Source organism: Oncorhynchus tshawytscha, linkage group LG16 (assembly GCF_018296145.1).
Source record: "Oncorhynchus tshawytscha isolate Ot180627B linkage group LG16, Otsh_v2.0, whole genome shotgun sequence".
Lineage (NCBI taxonomy): Eukaryota > Metazoa > Chordata > Actinopteri > Salmoniformes > Salmonidae > Oncorhynchus > Oncorhynchus tshawytscha.
In genome coordinates, this window is record NC_056444.1 from 23,690,652 (window position 1) to 23,713,061 (window position 22,410).

Consider the following 22,410-nt stretch of genomic DNA (forward strand, 5'->3'; position numbering starts at 1 on the left):
TGGACTAGAGGCCAACGTCAGACAAGTGATAGGCCACATTCCCTACATTTCTCCAGACATTGGGGCACTTTGGAAATATAGGACTGACTAGATAGCAAACTCTCATTCCAATCATTCCAGATTTGTATGAAAGGTGCTAACGAGTCAGATTGCTTAATCCAGTTAAATGAACAATAACTAGTTAAATAAAACATCTCACTCTGGAACACTTGTTTTGTATGATTATAACATGATTGTAACGCTATAATTAATTTGAAGGAAACACATCATAACACAATTAGATAATCAACACAAAACAACACCAGAATAACCCAAAACTCCAGAAAATGTCACTGTTATTTACACAGCCTGTAGATCACGTCCCTCTCCAGGTTATTATAGAGACACCTTCCGGACTCAGGCATGGTCCCACTGTCAGTCTGTCTGTCTCTGGTAATTTAATTTTACGTCTGTCTCTGTCACGTCTAGGAGGGTGGCTGCTATGACATAACAACCATCAATCAATTCCTTTCAACAGGTGATGAAAGCTAAGGCAGACAGGGGGCGGTGCTGGTTGGTGCCAGGTGTTTGGAAGGTGGCTGACAAGCCAATGGATAGAAGGCTGTGTGGAGATATGACCCTGGGCTAGGAAGGGTATATAGGAAGGAGGTGGGTGGAGAGATGGGGCCTCACCTGGGCTGGCAGTGGGGGAGTCCATGGATCTGGACTCGCTGCTGCCTCCGGCGCTTTCCGAGTCACTGCACATCCCCCCGCCCTGGCTACCCGTTCCCCAGGGTCGGAACGGGCCCTGGATCCTCAGAGCTGGAACACACAATAGGAAATACTCATTCTGCATCTGTTACTGTACTCTTCCAATACATTTGCATTTATCCAATCATTCATAACTGAAAATATTTTACATTTAGTTATTGAAACATTGTAAACTTAATGAATGCATGAATGTAGCTATTCAGAAATTCAGCTCATTCAAATTCAGTCAAGGAAGCATGGACTAGACTGGCTAATTGCATCCTCATTGATAAAGGCATAATGAGTGGGTTATGTGTGGGATAGAGGACACATTCGTTCAGTATTCAAGTGGTTTACATGGAAACACTTGATAATCACAAAAGGATATCATAATCCCATAGACCTCTGTACACATCAAACGAATACAAAACAAAAATTATTTATCATGAATTTGTTGATTATGTAAGCATTCATTTTACATTCAAAACGTGTCTTTTTTTTTCTCAATGCCTATGAGGTCCTGGACATGAAGAAGATAGAGATTACCAAACTGTAAAAGGAATTCAACATCTACCACAGATTATGACGTGGAAGTTTTGCCTACTAAAAAAATATTTGGGGTTAAGTCTTAATTTGGCCTGCAGTGAAGAGTGAGATGAGTCTATCAGTGTCATGAGCTGATCTGAGTGCGTGTGAATGAGTGTGTGAGAGTGTGTGTGAAGGTGTGTGTTTTTCCCTGAATGACAGACAGTCAGATGAGGACTGGATCAACCTGGAGGCTTCCAGACTCACTCACACCAACACAAGCACAACACACACACACTCTCTCTATCTCTCGCTCACCCAAGTTATGTGTACATATCTACCTAATTTACCTCGCACCGCTGCACATGGACACGGTACTGGTACTCTGTGTATAAAGTCAAGTTACCACTACTCATTGTGTATTTATTATTACTTTTCTACTATTTCTCTATTTTCTTTCTCTCTGCATTGTTGGGAAGATCCCGTAAGTAAGCATTTCACTGTAAGTTTACACCTGTCGTTTACGAAGCATGCAACAAATATGATCTGATTTGATTTGTATTTGACCTCTATCTCATGTATGCTTTAAAAGTAAAATGAGTGTTTTCATTCCTTCCTCTTGTTGTTTATGAACCTGTATTATAGGATCAAGCCCTCATCAGAAACCCACATGTACTTCTCCATAAATGACTAGGCCACCACTAGACTACCTTGGATGTCGGTGCTGCTGTTGGACCGTCTCTCAGAGATCTTGGCGGGCCGTGTGTTGACCGGGCTCTCCACCTCGTCGGTCCCCAGGAAGTCCCCAGAGGTGACCGACATCTGGGACAGGTTACCGTGGGAACTGTGGGTACTGCAGTGGGTGCTACTCAATGACCGCTTGGCGAGGGGCAACCTGGGAAGAGTTTGGATGAACATTCCATCTCACGTTATAGGCAACATAGAGATTATCCAGTGTCTTGTGACGGTACTGTAATCAATCAACATGAACTGGCATGGACGGACCCATAGCCTTTACATACATAATCACCAAACTGAATAACTGAGAAAGGAAATGGATTATTCCCATTAACATCAATAGAAATCTGTAATGAACAGGCCAATCAACATTCACATATGTGGAAATTGATAACGGACTACTAATAATCAATGGATCTAATACCAATCAATGGGCCCAATACCAATCAACGGGCCCAATACCAATCAACGGGCCCAATACCAATCAATGGGCCCTCCTACAAGGACGTGCATATAGGCAGTCTATAGGATATAGGTCTATAATGAACCCCTGCTTCCCCTACGTGTCGCCCCACTGCTTTTGCTCAGAGAAGTAAACAAACCAAGAACAAAGTATCTACGTCCACACTCTGTTTCACATCCTTACACGAGTCTATGACGACCACTCATGAACAGAATGGCTAAAAATTGTCTTTTTTTGTATGAAGTTAAGAATGGTCCAGTGGGCAAACTTGGGCCTATCTTATCTGTACACGGATCAGCAAAAGAGTTGAACAACTTAGATTGGTGTTTCCGTCAGAAGGCATGGCCTGAAATAGTATTATGAAAACAGAGTTTTCCCCTTCCCCCTACCTCTTTCTTCACCTCTCTCTCTCTCTTTCTCTTTCCCATGACCAGTCACTACCTCAGGAAGTCCTGCAGACCAAACTCAATTGTGTTCCCCTCTCTTAACACAATCTCTCTAAAAAACATCTCTCTCTTTCTCTCTCTCTTTCTCGCTCTCTCTCAAGCTCTCCCAGTCACTCGTTCTCTCAGCAAATCACTAAATATAATACTATTCTCCATAAGGCTTTTTTCTCTCAAAACACAATCTTCCTGCTCTCCCACAGAGAGCAACTCACTCATTTGTTCATATGATGGCACTCATGGAGATCTCAATCCTATTTACGATGATGCTTCACAAGTTTTTAGGCACACACACACACACACACACACACACACACACACACACACACACACACACACACACACACACACACACACACACACACACACACACACACACACACACACACACACACATACATACATACACACACACACTCTCTATTTATGTTTAAGGATCAAAGAGTGAGTTTAAGCCAAAGTAGTAGGATAATCAAAATCACAGCATCCATCCAGTGTTCCCCTCACCCTGCGTTGTTACAGTGTGAGACGGTGGCGTCGAAGGAGTAGGACTCCACCCTGGGTCTGACTGACTGGGCAGGAAGACTCCTGACGAAGCCAACGTATCGCTGACCCGGCTCGTACAGCTTGGCGCTCTCACACAGAGACTGGTGGTTGACGGGTAGAGACACAACCTGGGCCTGCTGGAGCTGGAACCAATTCACTGTCACCTGGGGAGACGTACACACAGAGAAAGCCCATGAGATACAGTACCCATAAAATTAGAATAGCAGTATCTACACCAGACAGTATCTACACCTACACCAGATCTACAGTATCTTCTCTTATGACATTATCCACACCAGACAGAATGTCCAAAAATGGCCTTTAGTAGTCACTGGACATACTATATTACTATCCACTATATTTTGGGGAATATTTGATTTTACTCAAACATTTGGATCCTGTAAGATGTATTTGTCAACATACCGCTTTCAAAGTGAGGTCACACTGGAAGACCAGCTTTCGTAACTGGGTGAGGATCTCACACTTGGTGTTGGCCAGGTCCACTCTCTTCACCCCTACATCTGTCAGACAGGCCTTGCAGTGGTCTCTGGCCTCATCCGCCTATGGAAAAGAGTAGGGGGTAACCTGTCAAGCAGAACTGCTCACAACTACAATCCAGTGATCAAGAGAGTAACATCTTCAATATGTCAATGTGGATTCCCATGTAGCAGTTATGGGTTCCCGAGTGGCGTAGTGGTCTAAGGCCCTGCATTTCAGTCCTAGATGCGTCACTACAAACACCCTGGTTTGAATCCAGGCTGTATCACAACCGGCTGTGTATTGGGAGTCCCATAGGGCGGTGCACAATTGTCCGGGTTTGGCCGGTGTAGGCTGTCAATGTAAATAAGCAGTTGTTCTTAACTGACTTGCCTAGTTAAATACATTTTTTAAAATAAAAAATGGGTTAGTTGTTCAGAAGTGGTTAACTCTGGATAAGAGCGTCTACTAATTGACAAAAATGTCACCGTAAATGTTAACTTGATTGTGTATTTCAGTAACCCTAGGCCTCAAGCTTTTGGCCTCAGTGGGTAATTATGGGCTTAAAGGATGAGCTATGTGTTTCAGGGATGATTTATGGGCCTCATGGATGGGCTATGGGCCTCAGAGATGACATGGATGAGCTATGGGCCTCAGACATGACATGGATGAGCTATAAACCTAAGGGACAAGATATTTTACCTTCTGCAGAGCCTCCTCCTCCAGCCTTCGTCTCTTCTCCAGCTTGGCTGCTCCCAGCTGCTCCTCCTCTACTCGGCTGGTGGACACCCGGGCCTTCTCATACTCCTCCTGTCTCTGGGCTTGCAGAACACGGGCCTTCCTCAGGGCACTGTCCGCCTCATGCTGAAAATACACACAGCGTTAACACAAGGGAAACACAAGGCAAACAAACACACTAAACCACATACATGTACGCACACAAACATGTCTGCTACAAAATGATTGACTCAGCCCTGATCACTGTTAACTTTTCAACCAATTTTCTCTCACACTGCAAAGGCAAAACATGGTTCCACAACACACAAAGGAAACACAAATCAACTGTCCTTAGAGATACAGTACACACTAACCAACCCAGTCCTTAGAGATACACACTAACCAACCCAGTACTTAGAGATACACACTAACCAACCCAGTCCTTAGAGATACACACGAACCAACCCAGTACAGATACACACTAACCAACCCAGTCCTTAGAGTTACACACTAACCAACCCAGTCCTTGGAGTTACACACTAACCAACCCAGTCCTTAGAGATACACACTAACTAACCCAGTCCTTAGAGATACATACTAACCAACCCAGTCCTTAGAGATACATACTAACCAACCCAGTCCTTAGAGATACACACTAACCAACTCAGTCCTTAGAGTTACACACTAACCAACCCCATCCTTATAGATACAGTACACACTAACCAACCCAGTCCTTAGAGATACACACTAACCAACCCAGGACTTAGAGATACATACTAACCAACCCAGTCCTTAGAGATACACACTAACCAACCCAGTACTTAGAGATACACACTAACCAACCCAGTCCTTAGAGATACACACTAACCAACCCAGTACTTAGAGATACACACTAACCAACCCAGTCCTTAGAGATACACACTAACCAACCCAGTACAGATACACACTAACCAACCCCATCCTTATAGATACAGTACACACTAACCAACCCAGTCCTTAGAGATACACACTAACTAACCCAGTCCTTAGAGATACATACTAACCAACCCAGTCCTTAGAGATACATACTAACCAAACCAGTCCTTAGAGATACCGTACATACTAACCAACCTAGTCCTTAGAGATACATACTAACCAACCCAGTCCTTAGAGATACATACTAACCAACCCGGTCCTTAGAGATACAGTACATACTAACCAACCCAGTCCTTAGAGATACATACTAACCAACCCAGCCCTTAGAGATACACACTAACCAACCCAGTCCTTAGAGATACAGTACATACAAACCAACCCAGTCCTTAGAGTTACACACTAACCAACCCAGTCCTTAGAGATACAGTACTTACAAACAAACCCAGTCCTTGGAGTTACACATTAACCAACCCAGTCCTTAGAGATACACACTAACCAACCCAGTACTTAGAGATACACACTAACCAACCCAGTCCTTAGAGATACACACTAACCAACCCAGTACAGATACACACTAACCAACCCAGTCCTTAGAGTTACACACTAACCAACCCAGTCCTTGGAGTTACACACTAACCAACCCAGTCCTTAGAGATACACACTAACTAACCCAGTCCTTAGAGATACATACTAACCAACCCAGTCCTTAGAGATACAGTACATACTTACCAACCCAGTCCTTAGAGATACAGTACATACTTACCAACCCAGTCCTTAGAGATACACACTAACCAACCCAGTCCTTAGAGATACAGTACATACAAACCAACCCAGTCCTTAGAATTACACACTCCTTAACCAACCCAGTCCTTAGAGTTACACACTAACCAACCCAGTCCTTAGAGTTACACACTAACCAACCCAGTCCTTAGAGATACAGTACATACGAACAAACCCAGTCCTTGGAGTTACACATTAACCAACCCAGTCCTTAGAGTTACACACTAACCAACCCAGTCCTTAGAGTTACACGTTAACCAACCCAGTCCTTAGAGTTACACACTAACCAACCCAGTCCTTAGAGTTACACATTAACCAACCCAGTCCTTAGAGTTACACACTAACCAACCCAGTCCTTAGAGTTACACACTAACCAACCCAGTCCTTAGAGTTACACACTAACCAACCCAGTCCTTAGAGATACAGTACATACAAACAAACCCAGTCCTTGGAGTTACACATTAACCAACCCAGTCCTTGGAGTTACACACTAACCAACCCGGTTCTTAGAGATACATACTAACCAACCCAGTCCTTAGAGATACAGTACATACTAACTAACCCAGTCCTTAGAGATACATACTAACCAACCCAGTCCTTAGAGATACACACTAACCAACCCAGTCCTTAGAGATACACACTAACCAACCCAGTCCTTAGAGATACACACTAACCAACCCAGTCCTTAAAGATACATGCTAACCAACCCAGTCCTTAGAGATACACACTAACCAACCCAGGACTTAGAGATACATACTAACCAACCCAGTCCTTAGAGTTACACATGAACCAACCCAGTCCTTAGAGTTACACACTAATCAACCCAGTCCTTAGAGATACACACTAACCAACCCAGTCCTTAGAGTTACACACTAACCAACCCAGTCCTTAGAGATACATACTAACCAACCCAGTCCTTAGAGATACAGTACATACTAACCAACCCAGTCCTTAGAGATACAGTACATACTAACCAACCCAGTCCTTAGAGATACAGTACATACTTACCAACCCAGTCCTTAGAGATAAATACTAACCAACCCAGTCCTTAGAGATACAGTACATACTAACCAACCCAGTCCTTAGAGATACACACTAACCATCCCAGTCCTTAGAGATACAGTACATACTAACCAACCCAGCCCTTAGAGATACACACTAACCAACCCAGTCCTTAGAGATACAGTACATACAAACCAACCCAGTCCTTAGAGTTACACACTAACCAACCCAGTCCTTAGAGTTACACGTTAACCAACCCAGTCCTTAGAGTTACACATTAACCAACCCAGTCCTTAGAGTTACACAATAACCAACCCAGTCCTTAGAGATACAGTACATACAAACAAACCCAGTCCTTGGAGTTACACATTAACCAACCCAGTCCTTAGAGTTACACACTAACCAACCCAGTCCTTAGAGTTACACGTTAACCAACCCAGTCCTTAGAGTTACACACTAACCAACCCAGTCCTTAGAGACGCAGTACATACAAACAAACCCAGTCCTTGGAGTTACACATTAACCAACCCAGTCCTTGGAGTTACACACTAACCAACCCGGTTCTTAGAGATACATACTAACCAACCCAGTCCTTAGAGATACAGTACATACTAACTAACCCAGTCCTTAGAGATACATACTAACCAACCCAGTCCTTAGAGATACAGTACATACTAACTAACCCAGTCCTTAGAGATACATACTAACCAACCCAGTCCTTAGAGATACATACTAACCAAACCAGTCCTTAGAGATACCGTACATACTAACCAACCCAGTCCTTAGAGATACATACTAACCAACCCAGTCCTTAGAGATACCAACCCAGTCATACTAACCAACCCAGTCCTTAGAGATACATACTAACCAACCCAGTCCTTAGAGATACATACTAACCAACCCAGTCCTTAGAGATACAGTACATACTAACCATCCCAATCCTAGGAGATACACACTAACCAACACAGGACTTAGAGATGCATACTAACCAACCCAGTCCTTAGAGTTACACACGAACCAACCCAGTCCTTAGAGTTACACACTAACCAACCCAGTCCTTAGAGTTACACACTAACCAACCCAGTCCTTAGAGATACAGTACATACTAACCAACCCAGTCCTTAGAGATACAGTACATACTAACCAACCCAGTCCTTAGAGATACAGTACATACTTACCAACCCAGTCCTTAGAGATAAATACTAACCAACCCAGTCCTTAGAGATACAGTACATACTAACCAACCCAGTCCTTAGAGATACAGTACATACTAACCAACCCAGCCCTTAGAGATACACACTAACCAACCCAGTCCTTAGAGATACAGTACATACAAACCAACCCAGTCCTTAGAGTTACACACTAACCAACCCAGTCCTTAGAGTTACACATTAACCAACCCAGTCCTTAGAGTTACACACTAACCAACCCAGTCCTTAGAGTTACACACTAACCAACCCAGTCCTTAGAGTTACACACTAACCAACCCAGTCCTTAGAGATTTGTTTACATACTCATCTCATATGTATATACTGTACTATCTACCATCTACTGTATCTTGCCTATGCCGCTCTGTACCATCACTCATTCATATATCTTTATGTACATATTCTTTATCCCCTTACACTTGTGTCTATAAGGTAGTCGTTTTGGAATTGTGAGCTAGATTACTTGTTGGTTATTACTGCATTGTCGGAGCTAGAAGCACAAGCATTTCGCTACACTCGCATTAACATCTGCTAACCATGTGTATGTGACAAATAAATTTGATTTGATTTGACACAGCGAGGGGTTTACATATTCTTTGATTACTGTGGCTCTGTTTGCTTTAAGTTTCCTTTTAATGTGACCTTTTAAAGTTCTGAAGTTCCACCCACCATTTTCTTCTGTTCTCTCTGCCACTGCTCCTTGACCTCCTTCCTCAGTTTGTCCAGCTCGTTCTTCCGTGCGAGGAGAGGCTAGAGAAACCCCCCACACACACACACACACACACACACACACACACACACGCTCCAGTGAGTCAATGCTAACTTATCCATCAAATGCCTGTGAGTATGGATTATGCAGATCAGAGCAGGACATGCTGTAGAAAAGTCACATAGACAGATGTACATACCTGCATGAATTTGTTGGTTTGAAGGGTAGCTGCTGTATGCAGTAGGAGCTGGCTGTACTCAATATCGTTCTTGAACGCTGACATGTAAATGTCCCGGAATGGCATGAACTCCTTTGATGGGAAGACAACAAAAGTGACTAATCACAATTCAAAGAAGTAGTGCAGATGGTTTAAAATTGTTCATTGCTTTGACAGCTTTTATCTTTTGAGATACAATTAACCGGTGAACAAATGCAACTGATATGAGCAGACAACATATTTCATCATAATCACCTGTTGACTTGCGAGTGTCTTCGCTGATTCTGCCATTTTGGCGTAGCTCTTCGCACACTCGATATCTGCAATCAGACACTCAACGTTACCTGCCTAGCCTGGTTATGTCATAAATGTTCAATACAGCATGATTAAGTAGCTACTGTCCCTGTGTTTAGTATGTAGACATTGAGTGATTAAGTACAGGACAAAAACCACAAATGCCCAGTAACCTATTTATCCAAATAGAGGACCTGACGACAAATGACTAATCACACTACTACACTTTTAGCAAAAAAGGTGCTATCTAGAACCTAAAATGGTTCTCCGGCTGTCCCAATAGGATAACCTTTTGAAGAACCATTTTGGTTCCAGGTAGAACCCTTTCCTGAGAGGGTTGTACATGAAACCCAAAAGAGTTCTACTTGGAACCAAAAAGGGTTATTCTATGGGGACAGCTGAAGAACCTTTGGAAACCCTTTTTTCTAAGATTTTACACTACACTGTGCTTAGGTAAGTTTAGCATTTACTGTAGTGAAACCCATGCAAGTTTGTCCTACTGTATATCTGGGGCAATATAGAACCGGTGTGAAACTATCTATTATTGTATACAAGTAGGCCTAATGCTAGGACAAACTAAGCTAATATACAGCAGCTAATGCTAGGACAAACTAAGCTAATATACAGTAGCTAACGCCAGGAAAAACAAAGGTAATATGCAGTAGCTAATGCTAGTACAAACTAAGCTAATATACAGTAGCTAATGCTAGTACAAACTAAGCTAATATACAGCAGCTAATGCTAGGACAAACTAAGCTAATATACAGTAGCTAACGCCAGGAAAAACAAAGGAAATATGCAGTAGCTAATGCTAGTACAAACTAAGCTAATATACAGTAGCTAATGCTAGTACAAACTAAGCTAATATACAGCAGCTAATGCTAGGACAAACTAAGCTAATGTACAGTAGCTAACGCCAGGAAAAACAAAGGTAATATGCAGTAGCTAATGCTAGTACAAACTAAGCTAATATACAGTAGCTAATGCTAGTACAAACTAAGCTAATATACAGTAGCTAATGCTAATACAAACTAAGCTAATATACAGTAGCTAATGCTAGTACAAACTAAGCTAATATACAGTAGCTAATACTAAGACAAACTATGCTAATATACCTTAACTAATGTTAGGACAAACTAAGCTAATGTACAGTAGTTAATGCTAGGCTAACGCTAAAAAAAAAACACTTCCAGAGCTGATGCAAAAGGAGTTAAAGATCAGCAAAGACCCCTAACCCCAAAAGATAGTTTGTGTGTATGCATTGATATGTATGTGCCTTTTTAAAACATTTATGTAGTTCTGTCCTTGAGCTGTTCTTGTCTATTAATGTTCTGTATTATGTAATGTTTCATGTTTTGTGTGGACCCCATGAAGAATAGCTGCTGTTTTTGCAATAGCTAATGATGATCCTAATAAAATACCAAATACCAACGGTGACACAGCTTACACCAACCCCCTGTTCTTAAGCACAACGCAACTCGAAGTGCCTGGATACAGCCGTTAGCCGTGGTATATTGGCCATATACCACAAACCCCTGAGGTGCCTTATTGCTTTTATAAACTGGTTACCAATGTAATTAAAACAGAAAAATAAATGTTTTGTCATACCCATGGTATACGGAATGATATACCACTGCTTTAAGCCAATCAGCATTGAGGGCTCGAACCACACGGTTTATAATATATAATCTAATAATAGTGTTCTATTTAATTCTGTGGCTCCGACTCACCAATAATGAGATGTTTCTCTGTATTAATCCTATGTGTATTAGAGGTAGTGGGAGGGAGAGAGACTCACCCATACTGAGTCGTTTGTCCACCCAGGCCAGCAGCTCCTTGGTGTACTTGGACCAGGCCTTGGCGTATAGTAGAGCTGACTCCACCCCGCCTTCACTCCGCTGCAGCGCCACGTCCACACCATCCACCTCCTCCGCCCTCGCCGGCGGCGATGGACCTGTGATGGTAATGGTAACACGCCATGGGTTGGGGAAGAAGAAGTTAGTGGGCCTAGGCCTGAGACCGAGCATTGCTACCTACTGGCTAACGGCTACTGGCAACTAGCTACGGACAAGCCCCTCTCTATCGCATGTGTGAGTATCTGTGTGTGACTGTGTGTGTGTGTGTTTGTGAGTGTGTACGAGTGCGCATGACTGTATGTGCACCAGTGTGTGTGTCAGATCTGTCAGAAAGTAAAGTCCCTGTTGACCTTGGGTTATGTGTTGGTAATACATTGTAATGCTAAGTAGACTGGACAAGACAGGGATTGCCTCCTCCTGTGTTAATATGACTGAGCTAATAGGTCACTCTGTGTGACAGGAGAGCTTATATAGGCCCCTTAACTATACCATAGAGACTACATAGAGACAGACTATATACACGCACACACACACACACACACACACACACACACACACACACACACACACACACACACACACACACACACACACACACACACACACACACACACACACACACACAGATATATACATACACACTACCGTTCAAAAGTTTGGAGTCACTTAGAAATGTCCTTGTTTTTGAAAGAAAAGCTATTTTTTTGCATTAAAATAAAATAAACAAATACAGTGTAGACATTGTTAATGTTGTAAATTAGGCCCATTATCAGCAACCATCAGTCCTGTTTCTCAAACTAGACACTCTAAAGTACTTGTCCTCTTGCTCAGTTGTGCACCGGGGCCTCCAACTCCTCTTTCCATTCTGGTTAGAGACAGTTTGCTCCGTTCTGTGAGGGGAGTAGTACACAGCGTTGTACAAGATTTTCAGTTTCTTGGCAATTTCTCGCATGGAATAGCCTTAATTTGTCAGAACAAGAATAGACTGGGAGTTTCAGATGAAAGTTATTTGTTTCCGGTCATTTTGAGACTCTAATCAAACCCACAAATGCTGATGCTCCAGATACTCAACTAGTCTAAAGAAGGCCAGTTTTATTGCTTCTTTAATCAGGACGACAGTTTTCAGCTGTGCTAACAAAATTGCAAAAGGGTTTTCTAATGATCAATTAGCCTGTCAAAATGATAAACTTGGATTAGCTAACACAACGTGCCATTGTAACACAGGGGTGATGGTTGCTGATAATGGGCCTCTGTACGCCTATGTAGATAATCCATTAAAAAAACTGAAGTTTCCAGCTACAATAGTCATTTCCAAAATTACAATTAGTCTACACTGTATTTCTGATCAATTTTCTGTTATTTTAATGGACATAAAATGTGCTTTTCCTTCAAAAACAAGGACATTTCTAAGTGACCCCAAACTTTTGAACGGTATATATACAGTGCCTTCGGAAAGTATTCAGACCCCAGGACTTTTTCCACATTTTGTTAGGCTCTAGCCTCATTCTAAAATGGATTAAATAAAACAATTTCCTCAGCAATCTCCACACAATACCCCAAAAACAGTTTTTTTATTTGCAAATGTATTACCTTATTTACATAAGTATTCAGACCCTTTGCTATGAGACTCGAAATTGATCTCAGGTGCATCCTGTTTCCATGTATCATCCTTGAGATGTTTCTACAACTTGATTGGACATGATTTGGAAAGGCACATGCCTGTCTATATAAGGTCGTACAGTTAACAGTGCATGTCAGAGCAAAAACCAAGCCACGAGGTCGAAGGAATTGTTCGTAGAGCTCCGAGACTGCATTGTGTTGAGGCACAGATCTGGGGAAGGGTACCAAAACATTTGAAGGTCCCCAAGAATAGAATGGCCTCCATCATTATTAAATGGAACCTAGAGGTGACCCCCCTGCCAAACTGGGCAATCGGGGGAGAAGGGCCTTGGTCAGGGATGTGACCAAGAACCTAATGATCACGCTGACAGTCCTCTAGAGTTCCTCTGTGGAGATGGGAGAACCTTTCAGAAGGACAACCATCTCTGCAGCACTCCACCAATTAGGCCTTTATGGTAGAATGGCCAGATGGAAGCCACTCCATAAAAGGCACATGACAGCCATGTTTGCCAAAATGCACCTAAAGACTCTCAGACCATGAGAAACAAGATTCTCTGGTCTGATAAAACCAAGATTGAACTCTTTGGCCTGAATGCCAAGTGTCACGTCTGGAGGAAACCTGGCACCATCCCTACGGTGAAGCATGGTGGTGGCAGAATCATGCTGAGGGGATGTTTTTCAGCGGCAGGGATTGGGAGACTAGTCAGGATTGAGGTAAAGATGAATGAAGCAAAGTACAGAGAGATCCTTGATGAAAACCCGCTCTAGAGTGCTCAGGAGCTCAGACTGGGGTGAAGGTTTACCTTCCAACAGGACAACGACCCTAAGCACACAGCCAAGACAACGCAGGACTGGCTTCGGGACAAGTCTCTGAATGTCCTTGAGTGGCCCAGCCAGAGCCCGGAATTGAACACGATTGAACATCTCTGGAGAGACCTGAAAATAGCTGTGCAGCAGCGCTCCCCATCAAACTTCGACAGGGCTTGAGAGTATCTGCAGAGAAGAATGGGAGAAACTCTACAGATATAGGTGTGCCAAGCTTGTAGCGTCATATCCAAGAAGACTCAAGGCAGTATTCACTACCAAAGGTGCTTCAACAAAGTACTGAGTAAAGGGGCTGAATACTTATGTACATGTGATATTTCAGTATTACATTTGCAAAAATGTCTAAAAACTTGTTTTGCTTTGTCATTATGGCGTATCGTGTGTAGATTGATGAGGGGAAAAATGTAATCAATGTTTGAATAATGCTGTAACGAAACAAAATGTGGAAAAAGTGAAGGGGTCTGAATACTTTCCGAAGGCACAGTATTAGAGTGAGAATATAAATATGTGGTGTGTACAGACAATATAATTAGGAAGATAAAATGGTATGTAGAGTAGTAGGTATATTACGATGAGCTATTCACGGTGGTTCCGTGTTTCTAGCCACCCAGCTTTGTAACAGAGGGAATGTAGTTTGTTGAGTACACAGAGTGACGTAACACAGATTGACAGATGGAGCTGTATTAAGATGAGAGTGGAGAAGGCACATTCGCTCAACGAACTCTTCTAGAGCCATCCCACTGGGCACAGACGTTGAGTTGCACCCACTTTTGCCCTCAGAACAGACTTAATTCGTATGGGCATTGACTCTACAAGGTGTCAAAAGTGTTCCACGACCCATGTTGACTCCAATGCTCCCCACAGTTCTTTGGGTGTACTGTCACCCCAAGTGACATATAGCCTATCAACACATTGACACCTAATCATCTTTAGTTATTTTTAGGGGCTTTCAATTGTTGCTTTTGATGACATTTAGTTTTTATTGCTTATATCTGACATTTTTGAGCCACGGATTTGCAGATTGACTGACTGGTTAACAATTTTTGACTTGCAAATTAGATTTGTTTTAAAAAATGCATCTGAGCACAGTACCGTCTTTTTTTGTTTCACCTGGCTGCCAATTCCAGCTGTTTTGAGAACATCATTTGAGGAATCGCCTGAAGCGTGAGAGGAACGGGAGACAGAGGAATACAGCTGTGCTGAGAAAGAGGGCTCGTAATGAGGACGACTGGCTACTATTCTGAACTTTGCGTGGTTAACTTTCTGGAGCCCACAGCTGCTGAGGAATCCCCCAAGTGGGTTCTACACAGAGAGGAAGAGGAGAAGTTCTGTAGCTATAAGACTATAAGGCTGGTTTCCAGACTTGTCCTCTACTAGATCATCAGCAGAATCCATCCCCAACATCTACCATCCTCTGACCAGCTCCCTTCGCTCAAGCCATAAACTGACCCTTTCCATCCAGGATGCAGCTTTCAAAGACTTGGCCTCTATTGGTTGACCTGTCATGGTATATTGCTTGTTTGTTTTCTTGCTCTTGAAGTGCTTTGAGGTTCTATGAAAAGCACTATAGAAATGTAATTTATTGTTATTATTTTTCATTCAAAAATCCACAAAGACAGGGCTGGTTTATGTCAATATGTAATGTTTTTATAAGGGAGAGCCAAGCCAAGCTGTCATAGAGTACATCGTAAATTGAGAAGTGCTATCAGTTGTTAAGTGGATGGAGTAGTAAGGTTGTCATGGTGGTTGTTGTGCATGTTACCTGACGGATCATCTTTCTCTGGACCAGATACTGCAGATTCCACGGAAAGGTTCTCAAACGACTGGGAATGAGACAGATAGACAGAACGGTTCCACAGTGATGAGTAAGGAACCGGATGGTACATGACATTACAGAATGACCATGGCTAGTGAGCATTTTAATTTCCCTTTGTGTTATCGCTAAAAGCTACAAACTACATCAACACCCTGTCATGCTGTGATTAATCACTAGAAGATATTTCAGGAGTACCCTCCACTTCAAACAGGAAACAATCTCTCAGCCCCATCATACAGTGTTATGTTGTTGTTTCCTGAGAGCACCACACCCTTTGACCTCTCCATCCTGGGTATCTTTAGACAGTCAATCACCTGTGTTTACTGTAAATACATACATAATGTCCAGACAGACAGTTGTGTATGTATCTTTGTGTGTTTGTCTTACCCTGCTTCTCCGAGTCAGGGGCAGCCCCAACGCTGATCCATTCTCTACATCTCCCATAAGGAAGTCAGACACTCTGAAAGAGGAACACACAACAACAATGAAAGGCATGGAAATAACCCCTAGGCACTGGTCTGGGGTCAGATGTGTTGTGTTTAGAACAATGGTAAGTGTATGGATTGGGGTAGGGCAAATCTCATCCTAGATCGGTGGTTGTGTGGGCAACTTCCCCTGAAGTGTTGGCAACACTTTAAGAGTCAACAACACAAGCAGCCATTATGCAAGGAAACACAGACTGAAGGTTGAGAATATTACATTATCTAGAGATGTAAGACAAGGATACCCTATACCTATTTAAATATAGTTTGTTTGTGTCACCATAAAGAGTCAGAAAAACAGAGCTAGTTATTGCAATCGCTATTACAACGTTGTACTTACACATTGCCAAAGGTGAATGCCAATGTGTCGATGGAAGTGTATATCTCTCCGAAAAGCTTCTGCTTGTTCTCCTCGTTCACCTCCTTGAAGTTAACACCTGTCAAAACGGATGAAGCAAGTTAGGCTACACTGTGAAAACAAATAACTGGGACAACCTATACCTATTCAGAACTGAAGACAAGATGCACTGTAATGTCAAAACATATAACCTACATGAACATGAGACTAATCATTATCCGAATATGTTGCTATACAGGTTGAGAGCCTACATAACATGAGGTAGTGATGAGTGTTGTGAAATAGTCCGTCTCTATCACCATATATCCCCAAAACACTTAATCAGAATAGTTAGGCCTGAAAGGACTAAAACAGTAGAGATTTGACTGAAAAAGAAGAAATCTCACTAAAACAGTAGAGATTTGACTGAAACAGTAGAGATTTGACTGAAAAAGTAGAAATTTGACTGAAACAGTAGAGATTTGACTGAAACAGTAGAGATTTGACTGAAACAGTAGATATTTGACTGATACAGCAGAGATTTGACTGAAACAGCAGAGATTTGAGATTTGACTGAAACAGTAGATATTTGAGATTTGACTGAAACAGTAGAGATTTGACTGAAACAGCAGAGATTTGACTGAAACAGCAGATATTTGAGATTTGACTAAAACAGCAGAGATTTGAGATTTTACTGAAACCGTAGAGATTTGACTGAAACAGTAGAGATTTGACAGAAAAAGCAGAGTTTTGACTGAAACAGTACTGATTTGAATTGTAATCTGAAAAGACACACTGTTTCCTGCCTTAAGTCTAAACAAAGTGAGAAGAGAAGGGAAAAACACCAATGTAAATAGGTCTATAATCAGTTTCCACAATAAACTTCCTGTCTCACTCGGGAGGAGAGAAAATAAACCAGAATAGGAGCTCAACAGGCAGCCTCAGCAGCCCAAGCCACATCTGAAATGGCACCCTATTCACTATATATTGCACTACTTTGGACCAGAGCAGTATGGTAGATCCCTGTGGACCCTGGTAAAAAGTAGTGCACTATAGGAGAATAGGGTACCATTTGGGTCGAAGGACCAGTGACGCCATTCCCTGAGGCCATTCCCCTAGTGTCGATGTTCTCTCCGCCTAACAATAGAGATGTCTGGAGATCAGGAGGGGAGCAGGAGATCAAGAGAATGGTTGAAGGAAAAAGGATTGCAGAAAGCACTTTTTCTTCTTCTTACCAGAAAGTTCTTTGAGTTGTCTTCTTTTACATGAGATAAATTAGAATGCTCTAATTAAACGATCGGTTGTCCAGGTTGAAGGTTCTCTAGTTAGTTGAGCCCCATGGAGACTTAGTTCCAAACAGTTCAAACAACACTTAGCAGTACAAGAACCACAAACAGTTTCCATTCTAGAATCCTCTTCGTCATACAGGAAATAGGTAAGCAAGCGACAAAGGAACTAGGAGACTCAAAGAGAGAGAGAGAGAGAGAGACCAGCAGCTCTCTATGCTCTTACAGTGCAGGCTTCCTGTCTCTATAGAACAAGAGGAACTTTACCGTAAAACACACACACACACATGCCAGCCACCACTTACCCACGACCAGGCTTGCCCTCCAGAGGCTGAACCCTTTTTAGCATTCAGTCTGTGTGTATGATGTGGTCCGCAGTCGGGCGGTTGTTGTAGCACCAAACTCCTTCTACCCAAGCTGCTCTCAAGGACTTTTCTCTCTTCTCTGTTGGTCTTCCTGGCTGTATGGTACAACCACTCCTTGACCGTAGAGCCACTCCTTACTCAGTAGGTCCTTCGTGGTTCAGTGGTTCCAAAGGGGGATCTGCCTCTAGTGGTCAAGCTGATCTACAGCCCTTTTAATGCACTAAAGCTTTCTCCAACTGCCACAGGGGAAATGGCCGCACAAGTCTCTTCCTTTATCTCCATTTGTGTCACCTAATAAGGCATTTCTTTCCAGGGAATGTCTCCAGTACAGGGTTCAAGCCAATTCCATAAGTTCCAGAAGCTCTTATGAGAGGTAGAACCCTTTCACACGGGACAGCAGAGTTAGTGGTGCAAGGTAGTTTGGGTCCCGGGAGAGTCTGTCTGTGAACGCAGCTAGCTAGCTAGCTACCTCTGCCTAGAACGCTATCGCTGCGTCTCTCTGGCCTTTACGTCCTCTCCTACCCCCTCCTCCCCTCCCCGCAACACAGGACATCCTGAAGCTCACTAGAACACAATGCCAGCACTCGCTCCGGCCAACCACAGTCCAAACGTGGATGTTACATCATCAGGCAAAAACGGCATTGTTTTCACTGGGAAAGCACATGACTGACTCCTGAACGAACACTAATAAATTCCACCTCTGAGCCTACTGCAGGGGGAAGCCTGCTGACAAAACAGATATCGATGGAAGCAAACATACATGACTTAGCCAGGACATAGGAGGAAGGCCATTGGGGGCCATGGTGCCATCAGGCCACGGTGCCTTTAGGTCATTGGGGGCCATCGGGCCATAGGGGCCATCATGGTAATGTTGATGCCTCAATGACCCACATGCATAATGTGACTGAGTAATGGTTGAAAAATTCCAGCAACATCCCCAAAGGACCCAGTTTTCCAGACATCCTGGTTGGAGGGTTCCGGTTTTCCTGTTTGTACCCTCTTTTTCCCATTTTTTTCTCCACCTTTATTTAACCAGGTAGGCTATTTACAGGTAGGCTATTTACCAGGTAGGCTATTTACAACTGCGACCTGGCCAAGATAAAGCAAAGCAGTGCGACACAAACAACAACACAGAGTTACACATGGAATAAACAAACATACAGTCAAAAATACAATAGGAAAAAAAGTCTATATACAGTGTGTGCAAATGAGGTAAGATAAGGGAGGTAAGGAAATAAATAGGCCACAGTGGCGAAATAATTACAATTTAGCATTTAATCACTGGAGTGATATATGTGCAGAAGATGAATGTGCAAGTAGAGATACTGGAGTGCAAAGGAGCAAAAAATAATAATAACAGTATGGGGATGAGGTAGTTGGATGGGCTATTTACAGATGGGCTATGTACAGGTGCAGTGATCTGTGAGCTGCTCTGACAGCTGGTACTTAAAGTTAGTGAGGGAGATATGATTCTCCAGCTTCGGTGATTTTTGCAATTTGTTCCAGTCATTGGCAGCAGAGAACTGGAAGGAAAGGAGGCCAAAGGAGGAATTGGCTTTGGGCGTGACCAGTGAAATAAATATACCTGCTGGAGCGTGTGCTACGGGTGGGTGCTGCTATGGTGACCAGTGAGCTGAGATAAGGCGGGGCTTTACCTAGCAAAGACTTATAGATAACCTGGAGCCAGTGGGTTTGGTGACGAATATGAAGCAAGGGCCAGCCAACGAGAGTGTACAGGTCGCAGTGGTGGGTAGTATATGAGGCTTTGGTGACAAAACGGATGACACTGTGATAGACTGCATCCAGTTTGCTGAGTAGAGTGTTGGAGGCTATTTTGTAAATGACATCGCCGAAGTCAAGGATTAGTAGGATAGTCAGTTTTGCGAGGGTATGTTTGGCAGCATGAGTGAAGGAGGCTTTGTTGCGAAAAAGGAAGCCGTTTCTAGATTTAATTTTGGATTGGAGATACTTAATGTGAGTCTGGAAGGAGAGTTTAAAGTCTAACCAGACACCTAGATATTTGTAGATGTCCACATATGCTAAGTCAGAACCGTCCAGAGTAGTGATGCTGGACGGGCGGGCAGGTGCTGGTAGCGATCGGTTGAAGAGCATGCATTTAGTTTCACTTGCATTTAAGAGCAGTTGGGGGGCACGGAAGGAGAGTTGTATGGCATTGAAGCTCATCTGAAGGTTAGTTAACACAGTGTCTAAAGAAGGGCCAGAGGTATACAGAATGGTGTCGTCTGCGTAGAGGTGGATCAGAGAATCACCAGCAGCAAAAGCGACATCATTGATGTATACAGAGAAAAGAGTCGGCCTGAGAATTGAACCCTGTGGCACCCCCATAGAAACTGCCAGAGGTCCGGACAACAGGCCTTCCGATTTGACACACTGAACTCTGTCTGAGAAGTAGTTGGTGAACCAGGCGAGGCATTCTGGGATTCTTGATTCTGGGATCCTACATTTTGGGAAAGTTACTGGAACTTTGCAACCATACACTGTACCAATGTAGGGAGGGGAAACAACCACATCTCTTCATTCAGGAAATGACAGGTGTCATGGTGTTCATCACATATCATTTTGGTGTCCTTCTCAGATACCTTGGATTAGCTAATTGGGTGATACACCACCTACAGAAAAAGTATTTTAATTTGCTCATTGTATAAAGATCTTTGTAAGACTATGTGTAGGATATCTTGCTTATCTTGAGATAGATAGATACCCTTTTCTCTCCCTCTCTCTTTCCTCCTGGTGTGTGTCTCCTCTCCCTGGACAGAGACCAGTGTTGTGAAAGTCATAGCCCCACTATGAGAGCATGAATTAGGCCAGGCATGAGCGAATGGGGCCTGTTCCTGATCCACTGAGCCAGTATGGGCGGGCAGAGACATACACACAAACACACACACACCCACCTACGCACCTACGCACCCACCACCCACCCACACCACACACACACACACACACACACACACACACACACACACACACACACACACACACACACACACACACACACACACACACACACACACACACACACACACTGACAGACAGAGAGATACAGACCCCTGTTATCTCCCCCTAGGCACAGGGTATTCCACTTTCTCTTATTTGCCTGAATATTCCACTTTCTCTTATTTGAATCTACCTGAATTGATTACTTCAGTCTCATATTACCTGGGGACCAGGCCAGGTCTGTGTGTGTGAGTGTGTGTGAAGTGACTAATGTTGACAAAGAAGGAAGGATGCCAATGAGTATGTGTATAGCCTGTTGAGCCTTATTGTGTGAGGGTCTAGTACAGAGGACACATATTCTGGCCCTCTAGTGGTGAGAAATGTTATTAGGGTGAGGTATGGAATTAAGAATGAAGGAACAACAGGTTAGTTTATTGGGAGTGTACTGGGGCTTGTACCTTAAGCACATGGCATTTTGATTCAGCAGTGATACTGCTGTTCTGTTCCTATATACACAAAGCACTGTTAATATTAAACTGCTCCCAAGAGAAAGCCCCACAGCCTTGAAACCAGATTAGCCATTAGTAGCATCACATGACTATTGGCTAGCTAGCCACAGCAGACTCTATGTGAAGTCTTTCCAACTGTCACAGTAGAGCATGCAGATCGACAGCAGCCAGCACTAACGCTCACTCTGTCTCTGTCTCTGTCCAAGCCGCCATACAATAGCTTCCTTCAGTTCTGCTTGAAATGCACCCAGGCTGCATACCATAGTGTAAGCCAATACTTGGAATCGACTTTGGTTCAATCACTTTTTATTCATTTGGTAGAATGCATTTAGAGAGGAAGGAAGGATAGGTATTTACATCACTACCACACACACAAACACCTCCCCAGCTTTTGTTCCAGGTCAGTGTGTCACCGTACTTCGTTAACATAGAGCATTGCCAAAAGTATGCTGTCAAACCAGGGCCAGGCTGCTATGCAATTCCAATTGAGCAGAGGTATACTCCACTCAGAGATTCTTGTGCGCGGGCCAAGTGAAGAATTGCCCTCCATGGCTGATCATAATCTCGAGGAGAGGAGATAAATGGGATTCCTGAGC

General features: G+C 43.1%; 1 protein-coding gene across 4 annotated transcripts in view; it reads right to left on the bottom strand.

Annotated features, from left to right (window-relative positions):
• arhgap29a (Rho GTPase activating protein 29a) overlaps positions 1–22,410 on the bottom strand; it is a 68,459-nt gene that overhangs the window by 11,546 nt on the left and 34,503 nt on the right. For 2 of the 4 annotated variants that reach the window (XM_042299006.1, XM_042299005.1), the window contains exons 4-15: positions 16,703–16,799; positions 16,268–16,340; positions 15,827–15,887; positions 11,562–11,717; positions 9,725–9,789; positions 9,452–9,562; positions 9,213–9,293; positions 4,624–4,785; positions 3,868–4,005; positions 3,406–3,608; positions 1,965–2,149; positions 673–801 (exon numbers count right to left, since the gene is read on the bottom strand). In XM_042299006.1, the coding sequence (XP_042154940.1) occupies positions 673–801; positions 1,965–2,149; positions 3,406–3,608; positions 3,868–4,005; positions 4,624–4,785; positions 9,213–9,293; positions 9,452–9,562; positions 9,725–9,789; positions 11,562–11,717; positions 15,827–15,887; positions 16,268–16,340; positions 16,703–16,799 (1,461 nt within the window). Of the gene's footprint in view, positions 1–672; positions 802–1,964; positions 2,150–3,405; positions 3,609–3,867; positions 4,006–4,623; positions 4,786–9,212; positions 9,294–9,451; positions 9,563–9,724; positions 9,790–11,561; positions 11,718–15,826; positions 15,888–16,267; positions 16,341–16,702; positions 16,800–17,934; positions 18,135–18,290; positions 18,837–22,410 lie in introns of those variants that run through there. The other 2 variants (XM_042299007.1, XM_042299008.1) reach the window with 2 other exon arrangements.